Raw genomic sequence first — 26,263 nt, 5'->3', positions numbered from 1 at the left:
AGCTTTGCTTCCCAGTGCTTAAGTCCTACTAGGAAGAGCAAAGAGGGCTTTGCTAAGCAATGTCCAGTTGAAAGGTGGGCTCCTATGCCCTGAAGTGGGAAGGGGCCTGGTGGGGGGGGGGGCACCAGCTGCATGCCCTACACCTGCAATGCATCCTTGTTGAATTGCACTATATTTTCACTCTTATAGTCTTTCCTGGATTTCCTAATGGCAAGGGTTATGTATAATATTTTTCAGGTTTTTCAAGTGAAAAAAAGAAAAGAAAGAAAGAAACAAGGGAAGGTCAATCAAGCTAGGCCAGGGACTGAATGAGCAAAGCAGAATAGAATCCAAGGTTCTTGACTATTTTGCCTATTTTAGTTGGAGCATACACTAAACATTCGATAAATTTTTGATGATATGGTCATGGAGACCAAATGGTATTAATTCTCCTCTGTCTCTTGATGTTTACTCCTCCGGTGGTCTCCAGAGTGGTTGTGGTGATGCCCGGGGCCGGGGGTATGGGGGAGTGGTGGCGCCAGGGGCAAGCACAGATGCCAGCATTGTCACAGCAGGTCCTCTTCCCCTGTCTGCTGAATCTCGAGTGAGAGATCCCTTTGAGACAGTGGCAAGCTAAATATACCATTGTTGTCATCCTTGTCATCCTTCATGGTGAGGTCTCTGAAATCTCGTGTGACATTCCTTCATTACTAATAATTGGTCATTGCTATGACTGAACAGTCATTCATTACCTGTTTTTGAATCTTGTAAATATCTTAGATTTTTATATATACTTGTGTATATCTCCAAAAGCATGTTTTTGTATGGCAGTAGTTGTGAGACACTTACTTTTTTTTTTTTTACAAAGGTGGAAGTAGTTCTCACCTTTAATTTTTTTTTTAATTTTAATTTTTTTTTATGATAGTCACAGAGAGAGAGAGAGAGAGAGAGAGAGAGGCAGAGACACAGGCAGAGGGAGAAGCAGGCTCCATGCACCGGGAACCCGACGTGGGATTCAATCCCGGGTCTCCAGGATCGTGCCCCGGGCCAAAGGCAGGCGCCAAACCACTGCGCCACCCAGGGATCCCAGACACTTACTTTTTGGTCAGCAAAACTTAACAACATACCTCATCAATTGCATAAACTTTTAAAAAGATACTTGAAATATTCTAATTGAACTTGGAAATGGTTACCATGGGGCAGAGATATTGCAGTTATCAAAGAGTGACTTATTAATAAATCTGGGCTCTGAATAGATTTCTCACTAGCAAGGTTCATGCGAGATCATCCCTATTCCATTTATGGTCATAACTAAGAGCTTCATCTACCTCCTTCAAGTCAGACTCACTTGAGCCTTGTGTACAAGAATGTACCTTCTCCTTCACGTGTTTCTCAGATACTTACTGAACACCTGCGACACACCAGGTGCTTCCCTGAATGTAGGGGTCACCAAAATGAAGACAGTTCTGTAATGTGGTTACTTGAGACCTCACCACTCTGAGCCTGGCATTTCTATAAATTCCATAACTGGAAATTCTTCTACCAAGGGGATTTTAGAGACCTCACCATCAAGGATGGGGAGGGATGACCAAAACTGAAGGTGACAGAAGAAATGACACCCCAGTTTGCCTGGGGGAGTCAGGAAAGGCTTCATGAAGTAGTGAAGATGAAAGAAGATTTACAGGCAGGTAGGCAGGATAGAGCATTTTATTTTCCTTTTAGTTCAATGAGGACTTAATTTTTTTTTCAAGACCTCATTCATTTATTTGAGAGAGAGAGCATGAGCATGGGGAGGGGCAGAGGAGTAGAGAGAATCCCAAGCAGACTCTGCACTGAGTGTGGAGCCAGACACCTAACCAACTGAGCCACCCAGGTGTCCTGGGATAGAGCATTTCAAAGTAACAGTATGATCATTCATGAAACAGTTAGTTTTGATGGAGGGAACAAATTTTATAACAACTGTACTGAGATACAATTCGTGTAGAACAAATTTCACTCATTTAAAATATACAATATAGGGGCACCTGGTGGCTCATTCAGTTGAGCATCTGCCTTCAGCTCAGGTCATGGTCCCGGGGCCCTGGGATTGAGCCCTGTGTCAGGTTCCCTGCTCTGTGAGGAGTCTGCCTCTCCTTCTCCCTGACTCTCTCACCCTGCTCGTGCTCTCTTTCTGTCAAATAAATAAATAAAATCTTTTAAAAAATAATAAGGTATACAATATGGTGAGTTTTGACAGATATAAACCCCATGAAATCACGACCACAGTCAAGATACAGAACTTTTCATCATCCCAAAAAGTTTCCTCCTGCGCCTTTTGCAACCTGACACAGGAAACATTTTAATGCAAACAATGTGCCTTTTGAAAGTCAGGAACATTTTCATCTGATCAAAACAGTATTCATTATACTTTTGGCATTTTTGACACCAGGCACCGTGAACTGTCCTTAAGTCGTGGGCCATCAGGTACTTCCAAGAATCCTTTGCACTGGACCCCTAAATCCAGGGGTCCTTCCCCATTTCTGGAGGAGGGCGGGAGAGGTTGGAAGGAAGCTTCAGGGGTGCAGGGCTGCTGGCATATGCAGGTTAAGGGGAGGCGGCAGTAGAGAGGAAAGGCAGGGCTGATTGCCAAGGGTCCTGGCTGATGTGTGACAGACTTTAGATTTTAACCTATAGGCAAGAGTCATTGGAGAATTGTGACTGAGAAAGTGATAAAATCAGATTTGCACATTTGAAAAATCACTGACTTGATTGAAATTGAGTCAAAGTTACAAATAATAAGGATTGATTTAAGGCAGAGCTAGTAGTAGGAATGGAGGGGGGCAAAAAACATGTGAAATCTAGAAAGTAGTATTGATGGGCTGAGATGCTCTGGTTGGGCATAGGGTTTAATAAGAGAGCAAGAGAAATCATACATAACTCCAAGGCTTATTGTTTGGCCAATCAGGGGGAGCTTTTTATGGAAGCTGTAGATTATTTGGGCAGGTAGAGTAGGTTTGAAAAGGAAGATGTGGGGATCCCTGGGTGGCGCAGTGGTTTGGCGCCTGCCTTTGGCCCAGGGCGCGATCCTGGAGACCCGGGATCGAATCCCACATCAGGCTCCCGGTGCATGGAGCCTGCTTCTCCCTCTGCTTCTCCCTCTGCCTATGTCTCTGCCTCTCTCTCTCTCTCTCTCTCTCTCCTCTCTCTCTCTCTCTGGGTGACTATCATAAATAAATTTAAAAAAAATTGAAAAGGAAGATGTTTAGTTTTAGATGTGCTGGGTTGAGATGTCTGCTGACGAGAGATAGTTGGGCCTGTGGGTCTGGACCAACTATTTCAGGATCATCCTCATTCAAATCACACGTAAGAAAATATGTTTGAGACCTCCCAGTGTGCAACCAACAGCTAGAGAAGCAAAGTCCTGGCTGTCTGGGAAGCAGTCTCTGACTCCAAGGGCAGGTTAGATCCTTTTGATTTGGATCCTTCACCGCTCAACCTGTTTTAGGTACTTTTCCTATCAAAACATTCATCCCCCATTATGGTAATTACTTCCTAATTGTTTCTTTTTCCCACGAGGCTGTGAGCTTGTGAGTGGCACCAAACTTGGTTCGTTGCCATATCCTCAGCCCCTCTCACAAAGCTGGGCACCTAGTAGAAACTCAACACGTACTTTCATGCCGGTCAGTTAAATGCCACCCCAACCACCCACAACTAGGAGATCCTTCTAAGGAGAGGGTGGAGGCAGGGAAGATATAAGACAGTATTATAAGACAGTGCCAGAAGCCCTAAAACCAGAGCCTCCTACAACATGTTGTGGGGACACATAGGAGAAAATAATGGAAGGTTCTACAAAGTTCGATTGAGCCAGGCCTTGAGGGGTGATAAAGAGTTCTCCAATCAAGCTGGGAGGGAAGCACATTATAGGCCTGGGGATATAGTACGGGCACAAAAGAGTGAAAATTGCATATGACCAGCATAGGAGGCTGGGATTGGAAGGATGACAAGTGGCAGGAGATGGATCTTGAGGAGTCACTGGAGACCCTGCAGGCTTATGGTTCTAGAGCAAGAATTTGGGACTGGACTCTTGATGCAACAGAAAGCTAGTGGAGGTTTCTAAGCAGGATAGCAATATGATCAAATTACAGTTTTAGGAAGAAACCCCTGGGATAGAATAGGGAGATTTCACATCCTTCCCCCTGGAAAATGCATTTTTGCCAAGCACCCAGGTGATTCTTCCACAGGTCATCCCGAGACCACACCTGAAGAAACAGAGGTGTGTGGGAGAAGCTGGAGCAAGTTAAGGCTGGTGGCAGAAGGGGTGCCCTGGGAGGCAGGTACAGTGAGTCCACTGGGAGCTGATGAGGGCCATCCTGACTAGTCAGCCAAAGGAGTCTTCAGAACCTTCTTCTGGGGGGCTGGCTGGCTCAGGGGGTTAGGCATCTACCTTCGGCTCAGGTCATGATCCAAAGTCCTGAGATGGAGTTCCGTGTCCAGCTCTCTGCTCAGCAGCAGCAGGGAATCTGCTTCTCCCTCTCCCTTTGCCCCTTCCCTGACTCGTGCACTCACATGCTCTCTCTCTCTCTCTCTCTCTCTCTCTCTCTCTCAAATAAGATCTTTAAAACAAAACAACAAAAAAAAAAAAAAAAAAAACCTTCTTCTGAGGCATCTAAAACTTGAGACCTTGGAGGTCCCACAGCATTGGTGATAATAAGGCCACATGAAGGGAATCCTGCCACATGCATGCTTTCATGGTTGGATGTGGGCAGAAAACTTTGGGGACACAGCCAGTAGGGTCCTACCTTACTTCAGATGTAATCTGGCCCCAGCTCCTGGTGTCCTGATGACCATTTTAGTCCTAATGTGAGCATTATTATGCTTGTCGGTAAGATTTTGGTAGGAATTCACTGGAAAAGCCAGGGGTCTTCTTTACAAGTCATCTTTGATGAACTTAATAGCATATTTCAAAAGTACTTTTTGGCCAGTAATGACAAACAAATTGCTTCTGAACTAGATGAGAAAGATCTAAACACATTCTCTAAGCACAGCAGTATCAATAATATCTCTGATTATCTTTATTTGCCCTTAAAAATCTGTTCAAACAAACATAAGCAGGGCAGCCCTGGTGGTGCAGCGGTTTAGCACCACCTGCAGCTCCGGGTGTGATCCTGGAGACTCGGGATCGAGTCCCACGTCAGGTTCCCTGCAAGGAGCCTGCTTCTCCCTCTGCCTGTCTCTGCCTCTTTTCTCTCTCTCTCTCTGTCTGTCTCTAGGAATAAATAAATAAGTAAAAAATCTTAAAAACAAACAAACATAAGCAGACTCTGGACTCTAAGAATGATATTTTCTGTGGACAGATAAGCAAAACCCCCAGGGAGAAAAAAACTTCTATTAAAATAAAAATAGGGCAGCCCGGGTGGCTCAGCGGTTTAGCGCTGCCTTCAGTCCAGGGCGGGATCCTGGAGACCCAGGATCAGGTCCCAAGTTGGGCTCCCTGCATGGAGCCTGCTTCTCCCTCTGCCTGTGTCTCTGCCTCTCTCTCTCTCTCTCTCTCTCTCTCTCGAATAAATAAATAAAAATCTTAAAAAAAAACATTTAAAATAAAATAAAAATAAAGATCCCCCACAGCTTTATCCTTTGCTCACTGGGGTTCCTTTATTCCACTTTGAGATAGAAGTACTTCAGTTTCTCAGGAGATGCTGATTAAGAGTTGAACAAAAAGAAAGTATTTTTATCTATCATCTATCTATCCATCCATCCATCCATCCATCTACCTTCCTATCCACCTATCTCTGGCCCTGAACATTCCAGCCATTAGCAGAGACCTTTCTTTTTTTTTTTTTTTTAAGATTTTATTTATTGGGCCACCTGGGTGGCTCAGTGGTTGAGCATCTATCTGCCTTTGGCTCAGGGCGTGATCCCAGAGTCCTGGGATTGAGTTCCATATTGGGATCCCTGCTCCGGGCCTGCTTCTCCCTCTGCCTGTGTCTCTGCCTCTCTCTGTGTGTCTCTAATGAATAAATAATTTTTTAAAAATTATTTATTTATTTATTCATGAGAGACAGAAACAGAGAGGCAGAGACACAGGCAGAGGGAGAAGCAGGCTCCATGCAAGGGCTCTCTGGGACCTGAATCTCTCTCTCACACACACACACACACACACACACACACACACACACACTCCTTCCCACCACCCCCACCACCTGGCACACTGCGGTCCTTGCTTGCTGGAGTTGAATTTGGCTGCCATCCATACTATGTGTCAGCATCTGGTGCTGACGGTCGTGGGAGCTTGCGGAGGTACCTGGTGGTTAGCGGGAAGGAAAACAGTGAGTGGGGAGTATGAGGTCAGTTTCCAGTTGCCCATTGGAGGAAGAGCACAGACAGGGTAACCATCTCCGTGGGAGTATCTTTGGGGAACTGTCTGTGCTTCCACCCTGGGGAATTATTACAAAGTGGTGTGCATTTGAGGGTGACATCTGGCTGGCTCAGTCAGTAGAGCATGCAACTCTTGATCTCCAGGTCATGAGTTTGAGCCTCATGTTGGGCATGAGATTACTTAAAAACAACAACAACAACAAAAAAAAAAACCTTTTTAAAATGAAAAATATTAAGAGGGGTGCCTGGGTGGTTGAGCATCCAACTCTTGATTTCAGCTCAGGTCATGATCTCAGGGTTGTGAGATTGAGCCTCGGGAGGGGCTCTGCCCTCTGCTTGGAACTCTCTCTCCCTCCTCCTCTTCTCCTGCTCACACTCAAATAAATAAATCCATCTTAAAATAATAAATAAATAACATAATAAATAAAGTGGTATGCAGGTTGGGCACAAACTCTGGACTTCCTCCCTCCACAGGGTCTTCAGTAGAGAAAGTCTTATCTTAAGAAAGCAGCTCAGGAAAAAAAAAAAAAAAAAGAAAAAAAGAAAGCAGCTCAGGGGAACGTCCCCTTGCTTGTGGAGGCTTTGGGCATGTGTGTTTGCGTCCGCTCCGAGACGCACATGACAAATTGTGCACAATGCCTCCTCACAGCCCAACAGGTTTTTTTCTGTTTACATTTAACTAGCTTTGAACAGCAGGAGGAAACCTTAAATATTTCCTCTCTTCTCACAAACCCTTTCTGTAATAAAACAAAATTACCGGAGATGAAGCAGAGAATAATTCAAATAGTCATTTAAATCAAGGACCTGGCTTGACTTGGCCTCCCTTGGAGACTTTTTTCAGCTTGTGCTCCGCCAGTAAAGGCCAGGCGGCTAAGCTGACCTGAGCCAGAGGCCGGTGGCGGTTCCAGAGCCCAGGGGCAGGGGGCACTGTAGGCCCTGGCGGCTTCTGCGGCCTCTCACTCTGTACTTGGGTCCCTGGGGAATCAAGTTGAAACTGACACAGAGGGCAGTGCCAGGAGGGGAGAGACCCAAGGGGAGTGGTTCTGGTGCGAGTGGGACCCGGAGGTCACTCCTTGGGGAAAGTTGGAAGGAATTTAGTGTCGTCTGCACACACATCTCTCAGTCCCTGTCCTTATCATCCACTGGCTGGTTCCTCCTGCACTGGGAACTCTGTAAAGCAGCAACTCCAACTTTCTGCTTTTTTTTCTCTAAAACACACATGAGGCACACTCCCATGGGCATATCCAGATTATAGGCCGCGGCACAGATAAATCAGGCTGTGGGTTAGGAGCAGTTTCCAGTGAAACTCCACTTCTTTCTCTCCCACTCAAGAAAGCAGACCTCCATACCAGGGAGTGTAAGGCGTTACTCTGTATCTTGAGCCCTGGGTGCAGGATCTTGGCCAGTAGTAGCTCCCAAATAAATATTTCCTGAGTGAAAGATAGCTTTGAATCCACACTGATTTGGATTTCTGAAAAGTCATTCATAAATTCTAGCATTTTAACTATTAGTGAGCAATTAATCCCAATAAACCAGCAGGATCTTGTGATTGTGAATGACTGTTCTGTGGTTGGTCAGATGGAATATTTGTTAGCATTTTTATAGGGTCTTAAAGTAGTTTTAGCTCTATAACTGATAAAGCCAAGCACAAGCTTTATCAGTCCTGCCACTTGCCTGTCAGCACTATGTAGATAAACTCATAATAGTTCCCAGGGAGGAACTTTTTAAGAGATTCTTAAGCAGGAGACCAGGGGAGAGATATTTTTTATGTTGCCTGATTACCATAGACCCTTTGGGGGCTTCGCATAGGCTGGCAAGAGGTTAATTTCAAGATGTTACACAAGGATAAGATTCTGTATCAGATCCAAATTTGGGGCATTTGTCACCTCGCTGCTGTTGGCAACTCTGAACTCTGAAGGCTGGAATTGGGTCCAGAAGGATACAGCCCTCTCTGTCACCTGGGACCTCCAGGGGAGGAAAGTGGCATTCGATGAGGGACTGAAGGGTGGCTTTGCTTTGTCATCTAAATGTTTCTCTTCCTGGATGGTATTTTTTTTATATAAGGATTTATGTATCCCTTTGAAGAACAGCCTTAAATAGGCAGGCATGCTTTAGTAAAAATAATATTTAAAACTGTGGTGTAGGGAATGCCACCACCACTCTGGATAATTCTGGAAAGTTCCATAGCTGTTGGGAGGTTCTGGGGCAGAACAGGGCAAGTAGAGGATGCCAGAGTCAAGTGCACCATGATTCCCAGGCAGGGTCTTCAGTGGCTGAGTCGAGATTATAGGCGTAGAAGTGGTGGTTTTGAGAGTTGGGGGAGCCAGATGATGAGTGTGCCCATAATGATGGAAATGAGTGAACAGGGAGAATTTTGGAAATATGAAGCAGTACAACACAGGTGATCTGAGCAGAAGTTAGGTGTAGACCTCAGTTATTAAGAGCATGAGAGGAGCTAGAGAAGACACTGTAGAGAAGGAAGGCTCCTTTTCTCTCTGTAGGTTACCCTGCCTGGTACAATCTGAAGAATATTTTCTCTCTTCTCCGTGGATTCAAGGGTAGTTCCCAACTATTTTATTTATTTATTTTTAAAGATTTTATTTATTTGTTCATGAGAGACACAGAGAGAGAGGAAAAGACACAGGCAGAGGGAGAAGCAGGCTCCATGCAGGGAACCCGACGTGGGACTCGATCCCGGGATTCCAGGATCATGCCCTGGGCCAAAGGCAGGCGCTAAACCACTGAGCCACCCAGGCACCCCATTTCCGAACTATTTTAGATATGCCCGCTAGACACAATGAACTTTGGACTGATAACATTTCAACCTCAAGATATAATTTTCTTCTCTCTTAAGTCATTAAAGAAAATTTTTCTTTTAATCTGAAAGCCCATACTTTGTACTTCTTAATTCTAATTATGGTAATCTTGATTTTTGAGTGGAAAATTAAGAAAGTTGGTCTTAGGTTGGTTTTTACATACCTTTGTGATCTAATGAGAGCCTGAAAGATGTTTACCTCCCAAAGTACTAAAATAGTCAACTGCCCTGAAGAATCTGAAGTGCATCATCATCACTGTTTTATCAAATTATTGTTTTTTCAAATTGCTAATTTACTCTTCCCTAAACTGGTTTTGGTAGGAAGAATGACTTCTAAAATAATTGATACTCTGCTAGATACAGTATGTTAAAAGACAGGAGAAGTATAAGAATAATGATGAGTATTAAGATGATGCTGGGACACCTGGGTGACTCAGTCACTTAAGCGTCCGACTCTTGATTTCAGTTCGGGTCATGATATCGGGGTCATCAGATCGAGCTCTGTGCTGGGCATCGAGCCTGCTTAAGATTCTCTCTCTGCCCCTCCCCCTCCCTCTCTCAAAAAAATAGAACAAATAAATAAGACAAAATAAAATAATGCTGATAAGCCAAGGAAAGAAGCAAATGGGCATCCTGGGTAATGATTCAGGAAGTGTATCTGGGAGAGGAAGGTTTGGAACAAACTTTTCCTTCAGGGCAGACTTATCTCATGATTTGCTCCTTATTTAAGGAATCAGGCCCCCTTAGACTCTTTAGATCTAGTCCACTGTCCCCTCTGATGCCCTTGAGTGTATCACTTCATCTTGCTAATAAACAAGTTCATCTGCATCAAAAGTAGGGTGAAAATTATTCACTCCTGGAGAAGACTGTCACAACACCTTGATAACCAGCAGAAGTGATTCAACAAGGCTGGCTATCATTACCTGGGGAGAGGACTCCAGAGGGGCCACCCTTACTTGCTTTCTTTAGGAAAATTGTATGGCCCCCTTTTCCTGCAACACCCACCCCAATGAAGCATGAAGGCCAACATAAAGTATGAATGTGGGGTTAGTATGCAGTAGTAAATGTAAGATATTAAATGTAATAATTGTGCTCTTATCCATCTGGTTCTCACCTGTTTCGGGCTTTTCTGAGGGAGAACTGAAAAATTAGTAAGGTAAACTAGATCAGGAAGGGATTTCTACTGACAAAACCAGACAGGGTTGGTTTTTGGTTTTCGTTTTTTGACCAAAGACATTTTAGGGACTTTGAAGAAAGGACCTGAGAATTATTACTCAGCCTGGCATTTATTTTGCAATATGTGCTGACTTCTAACTTTCAGCGCTGGACAGCCTAATCCTTGTTCATCCCAGAATGAGTTTAGGAGTTTGTAATAATTTCCTTTTTACTGGGTATTTGCATACATCACTAACCAGCTCGGTTTAGAAGGATGAGCAGTCTCTCTGTGCTGAAACAGAATGAGGAGAATGGAGGGCCAACCTGAAACGTTCATTTATTGATTAGTCCTTAACGAGCATTTATGTATCAACAATATACAGAGGAGACAACTCCCTTCCATAGTGTACATTTTTGAATAGGCTACTAAGACTGGTTAGGGTTTTATATTTTTATCCATGGTTCGCATCAGGGCTTCATGTTAAGGGGAAGGGTCAATGTATATAAATAAGAAGAAGGATATCTGGCAAGATTGGGAACATGACCTCTTGCCCTCCAAAGCCTGGGAAGCCCTCGTGAATGCTCCCAATCTTAGCAGTGTATGGACATGGTGTGAACTCTCCCCTCTGCAGACAGAGTGGGGGTTAGAGGTTAATGAATGAGTGCTCTCCTCACACACGAGATCCTGTTCGATGGTGGTTTTATAAATGAGGGCTTAAATGGGGTCAGACTAGGACCTGCATATTGCTTCCAAACTCCCTAAATCTTTTTGAAGTGATGGTGTCCAGAAATGACACCCTTCCACCAGGGAAGGGAGACATGGGGCTCTCATGCTTGGATGCTTGGGGAACTGGACGCTGCCACTGGTTCAGTATGTCTAAAAGCAGGACCAAATGGAAAACAAAGGGGAGGGTCTTTGCTGTTCCCTATTCTTCTCTAGTAATCCCTTAAAAAATAATTGCAGACCCAAACCTCTGGCCTCCAGCACATTTTCCACTTGATTAGAGGCCTTTGTGAGGTAGGGAAAGGGACCTGCAGCCTTGTACATTGTACTGAGGCCTGAAATGTCCAGCTGGGATTTTTTTCCATCAAAAGGGGATTTTAGTAAAACCATTATCAGGGGCTTAAGAAGAAAAGCTGTTGAGCTGCAAGTGAGGGGGTAGATTAGCATTAGCAGGCTTGTTTTGGGCAACCGGTGGAAGGGTGGGAACGTGTCTGCAGCCCTGCACACAAGTGCTGCCGTTTCCCTGCAAGCTCTGGGCAGGTGCAGAGACAGGAATGAGTATAGGGGTGAGAGCTGATGGGCTTGGGAATGGTACATGGGGGGCTTCCCCCGGGGGCATCAAGTGCGAGGCACCCCAAATCCAGGAGGGTTGCAAGGGAATGCGGGAGACCTGCTGGATGGGGTATCAGAGGCCTGAGCGGTGCCTCGGAATAGGCCATCTATGTCTGTGTCATCTGTCACTGTCCCCCCCCCCACCCCCGTGCCCCTCTTCACTCTCTCCATAGACGGGGCAGACGAAACTTGGGAAACCCGGGCAGTGGCAGTGCTGGCTTAACTTCGATATCTGTGTGGACGCCTTGCAGGGATGGAAGGGATGTTAGGACGGCAGCGGCAGTGGCTGCCCAGGCCACAGACAAGCAGTCAGGCTGCCTGGACCGGCGAGCCCTGCTCTGGGAGCCCTCTTGCTCAGGATTTAGGGAGGTATCCAGGTGTCTTTGGGGGATCGCTAGTGCTAGCACGGTCGGCTCTACCTTCTCTGCCCATCAGAGCCCAGAAGCTGCAGCCCAGGGGGGCCTGAGGAAAGCCCCAGGGCAGTGTTGGGGCCCTGGGGCTGGCTGTCGCCTGCAGGGCCTGCGCGAGGGCTGTGGCTGCACTGTGGCCTTGGAAACACCTCTTTTCTGTGTCTCCCTAGCCACACTGTCAATCCTGGCTTGTTTTCCCTGCAAAACCAGGATGGTGGCTAGAAGGAAATGCGAGTCCTGCCTGCCGCAGGGGCTAGAGACCTACAGACAGGATGGCTGCGGAGGGGGGCAGCCCAGCAGCTACGTGTCTGGGCAGGACAGTCACCTTCCATTCACGTCCTCAGGCATGACTCACCTCAAGGCCAGCTTGGTGGCCCGCGACTGGGTAGTTCTGCCTCAAGTCACATCAGACAACCAAAGAAAGAGGAGGGCCCGTCTTCTTGCGGATGTGTGCTAGCTCAGGAGAACTGTTCCTGGGGGCTGCCAATCAAGGGGCAGCCCTCCTGGTTCCTTCTAATGAGGCACCCCCACCATCTGGAGGAGCTGCTGGTGGTTGAATAGTTCATGCCCTCCCTCACTTGGTGCCCTGTCATCTGTCTCCTCCAGCCTGGCATGCCCTGTGTTTTCTCCTCCTCAGCTGCGCATGGAGTGATACATGCTTCCTCTTCCTGCCACTGCAACCTCCTTTCCCTGCTTGGGCTGCTGTCCTTGAATCTTTATTTGGTACCGTCACCAACAGGGGCATATTTGAGCTACGATGTCCATAGAGCCACCTGGGAAGGTTCTCTGCTTTTCTAAGACTTTTATGAATGGTGCCGGGAGTGGTCATTTGCTTTCTGGCTGAGCCCTGAGTTCCAGAAGGTTTTCCTTTCTTTTCTCTCATTCTCTAACCAGTGATGACCTCTGTATTACTGAGCTAATAAAGCTATGCCTCATCCAGTGACTACAGCCAGGTGGAAGGAGCCATAGGGGCTGTTCACCTTCCACCTTCCAGATTTTCATTTCGTGGCTGTGCCAACGGCTCTTCAGACCCACACGGTGATCCCGGGAAGCCTGACTATTGAGCTCAGAGAGGGCAAGAGCCCCGAGGCCTTGCCTGCCCTCAGCCTGTCCCCTATTGTGGCATTTTCTGGAATTGGGCCAAGTTGGCTTAGAAGTTCTCTTTGTTTTAATTTCTCCTACCTTTCTCTAGTGTCCATTTTCCACAGGAGGAATTTAGATACATGAGCAACCTTACTTCTCTGTCAAGCTCTTAAACGTTTTCAATTTCATAGACCTCTTTAGATTTTATGAAGATGTCTTCATCTGGGCAATAAAGATGCCCATTTTATAATAAAATAATAAAAAATAGGTACTCCTAATTAAAAATTTTAAAATATTTTTATTTTTCCCCAAAGGCTTTCCAGAATTTTTCATTACAGATGATGTGCTCTTTTTTTTTGACAATAAAAAAGCCAGCACTTTGACTCTTGCTATTAAAACTATCTCCACATATGATTGTAAAATTCCACCCCATTTCTTCTCCCAAAATTCCCAAATATGGCAATGTAACAGGATTTGTACAAGTTGGTCTTTAAGAGGGGCATCTGGGTGGCTCAGTCCGTGACACATCTGACTTCTGCTCAGGTCATGATCTTGGGGTCCCGGGATTGAGGCCCACGTCAGGCTCCCTGCTTGGCGGGGAGATTGCTTGTCCCTCTTCCTCTGCTCCTCCCCCTTCACTGGTGCTCAAGCACACTCTCTCTCAAATCAGTAAATTAAAAAAAAAAAAGTCTTTAAGAAAAATTAGAAATTGATGTTTGATTCCCACAGCCTCCAGAAGCAAATCACTCACTGGGAGCTACATTAGAGAAGCTTTGTGAAGTCACATCTGTTACCTTGCTTGGAAAACAAAGTGCTGCACACCTGGGCACCTTCAAATAGTTTATATGATGTCGTAAAATTAGATTTCATCTTTTTTGGCAACACGCGATTCCTTGTTTGTCAACTCTCAGACCCTGGGGAAATTCTTTGGGTTGGGGGAAGGTGGTGTGTGAGGTGACCGGAGGGCATTTGTCAGAGGGGAGGCGGTCTGGGCGCCCCACTGTAAATCGTCTCCAATTTGCAGGCAATGCTGCCGCCTGCTGACAAAACAGAGGGCTTGCAGACTCTGTGGATAATCATCTTTCCAGTTTCCACCTTTCACATTAGAAAACAAACTTCCATTGTTTACATTAACCATACTTTCTTTTTCTGCCTTATGGTGGATCGTAAGGTCATCTTCGCCAACTTAAGGGAAAGAAAAACACAAGGTCGGGCTCCTAGCTAGACCTGACTCTTAGCTACATCACAATGGGGAGGGAGGGCCAATCTTGTGTCAGTGGGAAAAGTGTGCTGGTTTGGGTTTCTGTGGGGATGGGAAAGAGAACAATCTAGGAGTCAAAATTGATTTTTCACCCCTGCTTGACTTCTGTCTCCTAACTTGCATATATACATTTTTCCTAAGTTTTTTTTTCCTAAGTTTTTTTGTTGTTGTTGTTAAGATTTTATTTATTCATGAGAGACACAGAGAGAGAGAGGCAGAGACACAGGCAGAGGGAGGAGGCTCCATACAGGGAGCCTGATGTGGGACTTGATCCCAGGACTCCAGGATCACACCTTGGGCCAAAGGCAGACACTAAACCGCTGAGCTACCCAGGGATCCCCCCTAAGTTTTTTTATTTAAGTAATCTCTACACCCAACATGGAGCTTGAATTCACGACCCCGAGTCGCATGCTCTTCAGACTGAGCCAGCCTGGCGCCCCTACACATTCTTACTTCTAAAGTAAGCAGCAATGAGACAGGCTGCTTGCTGCTAAATCCTGTGTCGTATTTACTCAAGTGAATTTCTGCAGTTCCTCTTGTGATTCCACCAACATTTAGACCCTTATGTGTGGAAAAACGATAGGGCAGCTGTCTTCCTTTGGACCACACTGTTCTGATTGTCGCCAGTTGACACTTAGCACAATAGCAGGGCATCTGGCTCAAGGGCAGAGATGTCAGCTAGGACTGAAAGAGCCAGTTGGGCTATTCCAGACTCCGAGAATATGGAGACCTTCTCTGCAAGCTGTGAGCCTGATAAAGCTTTGGAGATCAGAGAACCTGACCATACCATTTTTACAGATTCCTGAAACTCTCTAAATTGTGCGCATTTGAAATGAACTAGAAGAGCTAGAAATTGTCACTTTAATTTTGTCATTTCCATATTGTTTGCTTAGGGACACACCTACTGCCTACTGTTTTTTTTTTGTTTTTGTTTTTGTTTTTTTTTTTGTTCTGGGCAGTGAGCTTTTGAGCTATGAAGCTAAGGTTTAAAACACTAAAGTAAAAATGGAAGGTACAAATTAGTTATCTTCCATGTAAGGACATTAAGAATTTGAAGGGGTTAACTGCTGCAATTCCTCCCTTATTTTATCCATCTATCCAATTTTAGCCTCAGTGATTTTACTAAAGATTCTAAGAGTACTGTGACAATTTTTTCGGTTCCTCCCATGAAAGTCGTGATCATGCCTCAAAAAGCAAAATGGTAGCAGGTAAGCTGTTCTACAGAAATGTGTACATAAAAATGCCAGGTTAGGGTAAGGCTTTCCTAAAGAGAAATATCATGGATGTTTGTAAGTGTTTTCATATTATTTTCAGATGAGGAAAACAGTACTTTCCAAGCCATGTTGAGTTATCTTGTGCTATTTATAAAAAGTTAATCTGGTCTCAAAGAACAATTTTCCCACAGTCGGATTCCAGTGACTCCAATCCATGATAGCAGGAGTAATTATTGAACAGAGAGCTGTATGCTGAGCCCCATGCTTCTGGATTGTTGATTGCTTACATTGAGGAGTAATCAACATGAACAGCATGCCTGATATTAACAAATTAGACCCGTGTAGTCTTTCTGGACAAGATGGATTTGTAACTAACGCATCTGTTAAGTCAAGCCTTTTTACCTTTGAATGAAGAAGAATAGCTGGTGATGGGGCAACCCGATTCTACTTTACAAGGATTGTGCAGCAGACATTTGCAGTGCACTGAACACGCAAAAGTCCTTAGGTTTGAGACTATTGCAAGCACAGACTTACAACACTCGTACTTTGCATCACTATTTGTGACAAAGCAGTGCTTTAGAAACTGGCTCAAGTCCCTGGAGGACAACAGGTGACAGGTTTGACACTGCTAGCTACTTCAGTACCCTGTAGCCCATTCACCAAATTGCACTAGTTTTTTGGCTTCTTGGATAAGCCTATACAGAATGTTTGCAAAACGTATCTAAAGTTTGCATAATGTAATGCATATTAAATAGTAACTTTCAGCTCTTGGGGTGTTTTTCCTATTCCCAGTGAAGATAGGCTCTGGTTTATTAGCACCTTTCTGAAGCCAAGGGGTCAGGGTGGTATTTTGCAGTGTCTCAGGGAAAGATCAAAGAACTACCTGCATGTTTATCACCTTCTGATGTGGTCATTAAACTCTGAAGCAGTCATTGTTCTGATATGCGCTCCTCACATCACCCAGGCAAAACCTTTCCAGCTTGTCAAGCCTCTTTCCCCATTTATAAAATTAAATGTACGGTATCAATGAGATTTGTGAAAACAGACATCTTGAGACAGAAACTGAACACTAAGTCATGCCTAAATTCTTCCAGCAGATTGCATTCATGTCCCTAACACTGTCTCACAGGCTTCTTTGCTGCTGCAGAAGGACCTCATTATTCTTTCTTTGTAACTGACACTATTTTCCACCATCACAAATAAAAGCAAACTTACAAGCATATGTGGCATTTGTCCTTTAAACAAGTAAAAGTCGAAGAGGAATGAGAGAATAAAAACCTGTCTTCCTTTTTTAAGAAAATAATGTGAGCTTTTCTGGGTTAACAAACAGCAAGAATAGGAATTCCCACTTCTATTTGTTTTATTTGCAGGGATGTTTAGCAGAGCCCACGCTAGGGCTGCACAGTTAAGATCTCAAGCTTACTTGCACCTGGAAGACTCGACTTTACATAGTACCAAGTGTGCTGGGTTAGCACAGCAACTCCACCAGGCAAAATCAGAGCAATCCCTGGAAAAGAGGAAAAGACTGAAACTGATCATTTGTGGACATTTAAATTTACTCACTGTCTAGAAATAATTCATCTTCTATCCAAGACCTAAGAGTACACGTTCTTATTCTAACTGTGCACTTACCTTTGCTAAGTTCTCAATGATTAATGGTTGGCAATGATCCAAATATGAATGTCTTATCTGTTTGATACCACTTTGCAAAATATTTTAACTTGCTATATTTGAACAAAAATGAGAGACGTAGACTACGCAAAGAACTGTGTTTGAACATAGCTTTCCAGTGTAGAATCCTGTACTCTGAATTAGTTCATCATAAAGTTTCACCCTTGGGGATCCCCAGGTGGCTCAGCGGTTTGGTGCCTGCCTTCGGCCCCAGGCATGATCCTGGAGTCCCGGGATCCACTCCGGCATCAGGCTCCCTGCATGGAACCTGCTTCTTCTTCTGCCTGTGTCTCTGCCTCTTTCTCTCAGTCTGTGTCTCTCATGAATAAATAAATAGAATCTTTAAAAAAATAAAATAGGGACGTCTGGGTGGCTCAGCGGTGTAGTGCCTGCCTTCGGCCCAGGGCGTGATCCCGGAGTTCCGGGATCGAGTCCCCCATCGGGCTCCCTTCATGGAACCTGCTTCTCCCTCTGCCTGTGTCTCTGCCTCTCTCTTTCTTTCTCATGAATAAATACGTAAAATCTTTAAAAAATAAAAAAGTTTCACCCTTCCATCCACAGGGGCTCGGAGGGGCACAAAATTTAGGTCTTGCCCTCTACTAAAGGGATAGAATGACCTGAAAAGGGAATGAGGTGAGCTGCAAGGAAGGGCAACAGGGAGAGGACCACTGGGTGACTTCCCATATATCCTCCCCCTTGGCAGCAGGGCAGCCATCAGCAGAGGCCAGGGGCCCACCCTTTCAGGGGACTGACAAGAGAGGTTTGTCAGAAGCTGCATGAAGTCCTGGTTTTGTTTTACAAATCTGATCTTTTAATCAAGAGGTTCTTGTGCTTTGGAAATACAGTGGTCCCTGGGGGCCACTACCTTTTCCCCTTTGAACATGTGAGTTCACATTTTCTAAGTCAAAAGTGAAAAAGGTTCTGCTTATTCCAAGACCAGCGTCTATCTAGTAAGCACTGCAGGCAACCAGCAGGATTTAGGGGAGAGGCCATGCTTCAATTTACATCTCAAGTGTCATTTTTTAGAAGAAAGTTCTTACCTAAAAGGAGACTCCAATAAAAAAAAAAGAAACATTTGCTTTTTCAGATCTTTGTCATTGATTTGAATCATGAAAGAATTTGAATTCTCCTAACTATTGAAAGACATGCTGTAAGTCAGGCAAGCATCCTTATCCCCGTTGCCAAATGTGAGGTGAATCGGGTGTCCCTCCGCTCTTTAGGACTGAGAAGTCCCGCAGGAGGGAGACCACAGCAGGGAGAATCATGCAACACTGCCCAGCATTTGTAGCCGGAGGCCTGTCAGGGCCGTTAGGGGACCGCAGAAACCGTCTGAACCCCACCATTGCATTTATAATCTTTTCCAGACAGACTTTAAGGGCTACTGCCCAGTGAAACTCAGAAAGGAAAGATGTGTGGAGCCCTTTCCCCACCCCACCCCAAACAGTTCCTAGGAGGTTTATTACCTCTAGGTGAGAAAGTTTACACCAAGTTCCCATTTTGAAATGGTTTTTCACTTCTGAAGTGTCAGCAAATACCTGCACCAGTTTTTTTTTCTGCCACTCTAAAAACTGCCCTGAAGTGCCTTTTAACTTTTGTAGCACTCACAAAAATATCAAGTCATTTTCTTTGGTGCTTTTAGTCTTTAAAAGCATTTCTTTCCATTCCAATAGGTATGGTGGAGATCGGATCCACCCATATTCCCTTTAAGAGTTAGTGCCCTGTGGCCTGAGCTTGTCTGCACTGTGATCAGACAGATACCACTCATTTCTGTGAAGTCACCTTACTGGGACTCAAGGTATGATCAGTAACTGAACTTTCTCAGAGAACAGAAGGGAGCTGGACTTTGGAACTGGTCCTGCTTTGCATCCTGGTTTCCCTCAGTTAGTGGCTGGGTGATTTAAGGCAAGCAGTATGCCTTATCTGGAAATCAGGATACCTGTTTCAACAGGCTGTTTTGAGGACTAAAAGAAATTTACAGATACCATGCAAAGCATACCATGGGTTCTCAACACATTCATTTCTTTCCATCCACAAAGGTTGAGAGATAAACAGTTAACCTTGGCTGATGAAAATAAATGGTTTATTCATGGTTTCCAGAGACACTCCAGATATATTAAGTATACCCAATTCAAGGTTGAGAACAGTAGGCCCGTGACCTTAACCTTTAAACATTAATTTACTGACCTTTAGTCAAGCTTATATTTAGCCTTTCAAGTAAAAAAAAAAAACAAAAAAACAAAAAAACAAAAAACAAAGTGGAAAACCCTTATTTTTTTGTATGAAAGTGAGGAATGTGAGCAGAGTCTGAGACTTAGGAGGTGCTCAAATTTTTATTGACTGAATCTGTACAGTCATGCAGTCTTTTGGAGGAAGAAAAAGTCTAAGAACTTACAGCTTGTGGAGCCTTCATTCGTTATAGTGTCAAATGCTAAATTAGAAAGCTGACCCTAATTCCAAATCCCGACTTACTAGGGTTCACACATTTTCTTTTTTTTTTTTTCCAGGCAATAAGCACTGTAACCTAAGAGGGAATAAAGAGATCCACACCCTCCCCCAAGAAAAGGAAGATGGATCTAGTGTCAGGCTCAATTAGACCCAATTGTGATGGCTCTCCAAAAAGGAACAATGTAGCTTTTGTGATATGCTCAAGCAGAAAGCTTGGAAATTTTACAAAACAATCCTACCCCAAGAGAAACTTGGGTTCTAGCTCTCTTCCTGGAAAGAGGTGTCTTTGCAGGAAAGTTTTATACCCTTTACTAGCTCTTGCTGGGATCTGTATTTGTTGTTGTTTTTGGTAAAAAAAAAAAAAAAAAAAAAAAAAATCTCAGAAACTAAGACCTATGTGAAACCAGGAACGTGAATGTGAATTACTCTAATGTTGGAGCATTTATACCCTGCCACTTCCGCAGCCCAACCACAGGGCGTTGATCATTTAGTTATTGTCTATCAAAGGGAACTCTTTGCTAGAATTGTTGGTATTCATTTATGTGCCCCGAATTCAGTCTAAGAACCCTCACACCAGAGTGGACCCGAGTGGCAAGCTTCAGTGCTGGAAGTGCTTAAAATGCAAATGTGCAAGAACTTCTGGCCAACCTCCCCATCCCCCAGGAAAGTGCTTAAATACCGCGGGGCCTGGAGGAGAATGTTAAAAAGAGGGGCTGAACTGCCTTCCTCCTTTCTACCAGGACCCTCACTCACACTGTGAGATTCAGCATGCATGACTGAGCAAAGTAAGCGAGCAGGCAAGGACAGCGTACAGCGTTCTTTTAACTTTTCTGAACAATGGCTTCAGTTCCCTCCACTCTTCACCATTTCACATCCTCCCCACACCCACTCAAAGTGGAAAGCAACCCATCTTTTCTTCCCCACTTCCACATCTCATGACCCCATTATTCAACAGGACCCCTAGATCTCATTTCCACCCTGGGGAAATTGTGACTCTTACAGATCTAGGTTTTTAAAAGTTCCATTTCTTTAAATTCCCATGTTGTTGACAGTTCAAAACCAAAAATTATATAAGTCTCCAGTCCAGTCACATTTCTAGAAACACAACATTTAGATGTCAGTAGTAAATCTCTTACAGAATAAATTTTTAACTGTGAGCTTACTTACACCACCTAGGATGCACTGAACTCTATACCTTATTTCCTCTTAGAGTACACAAACAGCACCTCCGACTTTGGCATGTACCCAAACACACACTGCCTTCAAAATAATTCACAAATACAAGGTTTTTTGTTTGTTTTTTTTTTCAAAAACATACTTCATATTTCCTCTTTTATTATATAAATATCAGTTTAACCTTTTACTGTAAGAATATAAACGTTTTAAGAGGATCTTTGTTATTATTTATACAAATTCACAAACAGTACAATTAATTGATAAAGGTCTCTGGGTTTCTTTAACTCCATGGTCTCTCTTGTTGCAGTGGAGGATTCTAAAAAAATAAACAAACAAAAACTCCAACAAAAATATACATCCTACTCAAAAGCGATTTTTTTTTAAAGCCACAAGTCCCAACCCCCACCAAAATAAAGAAAGCCATCTATTCCTCCATTTAGAAACTGATTTTTGTAAAACCCACAAACACCCATTTTATTAACAGAGATAAGACAAGAGTTTCAGTCTCCTCCCCTTCACGTTACAGCCCCTGGGGCTCCGTAGGCCAACTCTGCTCTTCTGCTTCCAACAGGAAGCCTCACCATGTGACCTTTTTGTGGGGAAAATTGGAAGAGGGTGAGGGTAGGGCAGGATTTGCATATATAATAATCATTTTCAAGACACAATCTGCATCTCAAACAAACAAAAGTTCAATTCTCGTTTCTTCCACACATTTGTGCTCTAAATTAAGTCAAAATTTACGAACACCGTTGGGCCCTCAAATCCCAATGGGCAAGGAGAAAAAAAAATTATAGCCAGAATGTGCAAGTGGGATATACTGGATGGATGGGGTTTGGGAAGAAGCCAAAACAAAAAAGACGTACAAACCCAATGGGCATCTTTCCAGTCTAGGCACAAAAATGTTTCAGTCTCAAAATATCTCTCTTGTAGAATTCCAGGGCTTCAGAGAAAAAAGTAAACTAAAACGAGGTAGCCAGACATATATATATATGTATATATATATATAATTTATATATATATAATATATAGACTATATTCAGCAGAAAAAAAAGGACCGTGATTTCAAATTTCTTCAAAAAAATAAAAACTTGAAAAAGACAATTAAAAGGAAATGCGCGTGAGTAGCAGAGTACTGTAGGAGAAGTGATGAGAAGAGCCTGGGATTAGTTACAAAGTGGAAGGAAGAAGGGTGAAAAGGCCGTGGTAGTTGGGTTTGCTCTTTATACATTTCAAAATAAAAACCAGATCACAGTATTCAAATGAAAGCTTAAGTGAAGGCAGACATTTTCCTCAACTCCCCAGGGTTTTAAGGACTAGTCACTCCCCGCCCCCTCCCCCATTTCCAAATGCACAGCAGTGAGGATACAGTAGCTCAAACAGTCCTCCATCCCCCTGCAGAAAGGAGTTGGGTGGGTAAGTAGCTGAATCCATCTCCGCCCTCAGGAAGAGAGGGAGGGGAGTAAGGTCGGGGTAGCAGAGGAACCCCAGATGCCAGGGGAATGGGCGTGTAGTGAGGCCCGAGGTGCCAGAAGAGGGAGAAAAAGAGAGCCCGAGGCTTCGTGTCACTGCCCCCATCTCATCCACTACAATGATCTGTGTTGTGTGTAAGTGTGCATGTCGAGCGAGTGAGGGGGATGGGGCGTGGTGGTGACCGGAGGATGAACGGGGAGGGACAAGGGGAGCAGGTGCTGCTGCCCTCACCTGACCTTCTCACTGTCCGTCATCTGCCAGAGTCCCAGGTTGAGTACCTTCAGGCAGGGCAGCTGCGTGATGCGCTCCAGACCGCGCTTGGTGATGCGGGTGCAGCCATACAGGTCTATGCCGGTGAGTTGGCTCAGGTGCTCAGCGATCAGCTCCAGGCCCTTGTCTGTGATACGCACGCACTGTCCGATGTTGAGCGTGCGCAGCCCATGCATCTGCCGCACCATGCGGTTGATGCCATCGTCGCTGATGTGGCAGGAGCAGAGGGACAGGGACTTGAGGCCGTCCAGGCCCTGGGCGATGTAAGCCAGGCTCTGGTCCCCCACTTTGTCACAGAAGGACACATCCAGCCCGGAGAGGCGCAGGCTGCCCATGGCCAGATGCATGATGCCCGTGTCACTGATGTTATCGCAGGAGCGCAGGTTGAGGCTGCGCAGGCTGCCCATGTGCGACAGGTGCAGGAGACCCGCGTCTGAGATGCCCCCGCAGAAGCTGAGGTTTAGGAGCCTCAGGCCCGTCAGCCCCCGCGAGATGTGCTTTAGGGAAAGGTCCGTGAGCTTCTGGCAGTCCTGCAGCGTGAGCTGCTCCAGGCCCAGGCAGCCCTCGGCCGCGCTGCGCGTCATGCCGGCCAGGTGCCCGATGCCCACGTCCGACAGGTGGCGGCAGCTGCGGAGGTTGAGGCTCTTGAGGCGCTGCAGGCCCCAGGCGATGAGCAGGAGGCCGGTGTTGGTGATGTTGCTGCAGCCCCCCAGCTCCAGCACCTCCAGGCCCTTGAGATACTGGGCGATGCGGCCCAGGCTGCTGTCGGTGATCTGCTTGCAGAGGCTCAGGTTGAGGGCGCGCAAGGAGCCGATCTCCTGCACAAACGCGTGGCCCAGCCCGTTGTCGGTGAGGTTGTAGCAGCCGCTGAGGTTGAGGCTCTCGATGTTGGCCATGCCCTGGATCACGTAGCTGAGGCTGCGGCGGAGGCTCAGGATCTGCACGCGGCGGATGCCCCGGGCCTGCAGGCTGGGGAACAGCGACGGGTTGGCCCGGCGCAGGTGCAGCTTGGCCTCCACCCCCCGCCACACCGACTTGTGGTAGGCGGCGTCCCGCCAGGCCGTGCACACCTGCGCCGCGCGCCCCTTATCCCGGACGTCCAGGTAGCCGAAGATCATGGCCAGCAGCTCGGGGAACAAGCACGAGATGTGGGTCTCCATCTTCCTCCTCCCCCCTCCGCGGCGCCGGGGGGAGGAGGCGCGGGCCCCGCCGCTCCTGTCCCGAGAGGCGACACGAGCGGTCCGCCCGGCCGCCGCCGCTGCGCTGCCGCCGCCGCCGCCGCCGCCTCGGGCCCAACGGCCGGCCCCTCCCCGCCTTCCGGCTCCGGCCGCCGCCGCCGCCGCCGCTCCTCCTCCGGGTCCGTCCGCGCTTCCTTCCTTCCTGCCGGCGTCGCCTCCCTTCCCTTCCCTCCCCCCGCCCCGGGCTCCGCTCGGTCCTCACATCCCGGGCGGGGAAGGCGCCCTCTCACTCACTCCCGAGCCCGGCCGGGCCGCCGCCGCCGCCAACGCCAACGCCAACGCCGCCGCCGCCGCCAACGCCGCCGCCAACGCCGCCGCCTGGGGTCTAAGCGCGCCGCGCTCGGGCCGCGCCGCTCCGCCCGCTCCGCCCGCTCCGCCCGCCGCGCTCCCGCCGCCGCTCCCACGCCCCCTGCCGCATCCTCTGCCTCCCTCCGCCGCCGCCGCTGCTCCGGGGGGCCCCGGGGGCTGCGGGCTCGGGCTCCGGGCGCCGAGCAGGCTTCCTGCTGCCTTTGTCTCTCGCCCGCTTTTCAAACCTCCCAGCCCGGGCCGCCCGCACTCCGCCGCCCAGGCGGGGGGACCCGGAGGCCAATCCGGGCCACCGGGCGCACGCTCCTCGCACCCCCCCCCCGCCGTCCGCGGACGGGTGGGAGCTGCCGGCCCGGGCCCGGGGCACGCGGGGCACGCGGGGCACGCGGCGGCGGGAGCGCGGCTCGGCGCCGGGCCGGGCGGGCGGGCGCACGTGCGGTCGGGTCGGGCCGGACCCCGCGCCCCCGGCCCTCCGCGCGGCCCCTCCCGCCGCGCTCCCCCGCGCGCGCCCGCGCGATGGTACGAGCCTGCGCTGCCGGAACTGGCGGAGCCGTTGCCCTGGAAACCGAGTTCCTCCCGGTCGGAGCGCGGGGCGGTTAACCCTGTGGGCGCCGCGGGGGAGCGGCTGTCAGCAGGCTTCCGCGCCCTCCGCCGCCGCCCGCCGCCCGCCGCCCGCCGCCCGCGCGGGGGAGCCGGTCCCTCTCTGGGCACGCCCCGGCCCAGCCCAGCCCTTCTCGCCGTCGCTGCTGACGTCCGCGCAGCCTTCCCCTGGGGTTACCCGGCCCTCCCTGAGCCTTGCTCCCACCCTCTCCCTCATCAGCCCTGCCAGACCCGCCTCCCGGCGCGGAGGCTCCCAGTCGTCCCTCCCGCTCGCCGCGTAGCTGGTCTCGGCACACCCTCGGCGCTCCCCAGCGGGGCTGCCCCCCTCCTCACCGGTCTTGTGCCTCCAATCACGGAGAAACTCGGCCTTCTTCCTCACGACCTACTTTAACACCGACCCTCCCTAGCCCTCATTCTAGCATGACCCATCACTGCTGCCTTCCAGCATCTTCTGCTTGTTTCCAGGCTCCGCGGGGGTACTTTGTGCATCAAAACTTCCCTGCACTTCCGCACTTTGTTGGGAACTGTCGGGAGCGCCTCGGCTGCCCTCGCATCTCTCAGCCTGCTCTGCGCTTAGAAGAGAGCAGCCCTCCCTCAGCCTGGCTTGAGGATTTTTTTCCCTCACCAGCCTCTTGGATTAAATATAAATTGTATGCACAGTTCTACTGATCAGCTGTACATATATATATATATATATATGTATGTATGTTATATATATATATATGTATTTAACAAAAGGATACTTAGAATTTTATTTATTCATGAGAGACATAGGCAGTTGGAGAAACAGGCTTTCCCAGGGAGCCCAATGGGGTACTCCATCCCAGGACCCTGGGATCACGACCTGAGCCCAAGGCAGGGGCTCAACTACTGAGCCACCCAGGTGCCCCAAAGATACTTTTTAAATAAAATACCATGACTGCTGGACTTGGTTTAAGGCGCTGCAAGCAAACATCTGTTGGTTTGTTAACCGTGTTTTATGGAACCAGGGCACTGCTCTCTTTTAGAATGTGGTTCTTCAGTGCCTACACAGATAGGATTTCAGCATTTCCCTTTAACTCTCCCCAAACCAAGAATCTTTGGGTCAGAGAAAATGACCCTCTGTATTTTTTTTTTAAGATTTTATTTATTCATGAGAGGCAGAGAGAGAAGCAGGCTCCACGCAGGGAGCCTGATGTCGGACTTGATCCCAGGACTCCGGGATCATGCCTTGAGCCAAAGGCAGATGCTCAACCACTGAGCCACCCAGGCGGCCTAACCTTCTGTATTTTTAATGAACTCATGGGTTCGTATAACTTGATATAGGACAACCTGATGTATTTATCAGAAAAGGAAAATGGTCTCATTGACTCGTTGAGGACCTAAGCAAGATTTTGAATGGGTTCCATATTCAGTATGTGAGATGAACTTTTGGCCACTTCTCTTTGCCCAAGAGACCAATACTAGACCAAGTACTACAGATTCACTAACAGGCCTAATG

At 47.2% G+C, this 26,263-nt stretch overlaps 2 protein-coding genes across 7 annotated transcripts in view; one reads left to right on the top strand and one right to left on the bottom strand.

Annotated features, from left to right (window-relative positions):
• WNT5B (Wnt family member 5B) overlaps window positions 1-26,263 on the top strand; it is a 109,388-nt gene that overhangs the window by 33,672 nt on the left and 49,453 nt on the right. The gene's annotated exons all lie outside the window — the stretch shown is intronic.
• FBXL14 (F-box and leucine rich repeat protein 14) lies at window positions 20,142-24,578 on the bottom strand. Its single transcript, XM_055315329.1, has one exon. It carries the CDS (start codon window positions 23,797-23,799, stop codon window positions 22,597-22,599), a length of 1,203 nt encoding a protein of 400 aa, XP_055171304.1. The 5' UTR covers window positions 23,800-24,578; the 3' UTR covers window positions 20,142-22,596.

This window comes from Nyctereutes procyonoides, unplaced genomic scaffold (assembly GCF_905146905.1).
Source record: "Nyctereutes procyonoides isolate TBG_1078 unplaced genomic scaffold, NYPRO_anot_genome, whole genome shotgun sequence".
NCBI lineage: Eukaryota > Metazoa > Chordata > Mammalia > Carnivora > Canidae > Nyctereutes > Nyctereutes procyonoides.
This window is presented reverse-complemented; position numbering and strand designations above follow the sequence as displayed.

Excerpts from the sequence above, each read along its gene's own strand:
- FBXL14 (XM_055315329.1), bottom strand. The coding sequence starts at position 23,799 with ATGGAGACCCACATCTCGTGCTTGTTCCCCGAGCTGCTGGCCATGATC.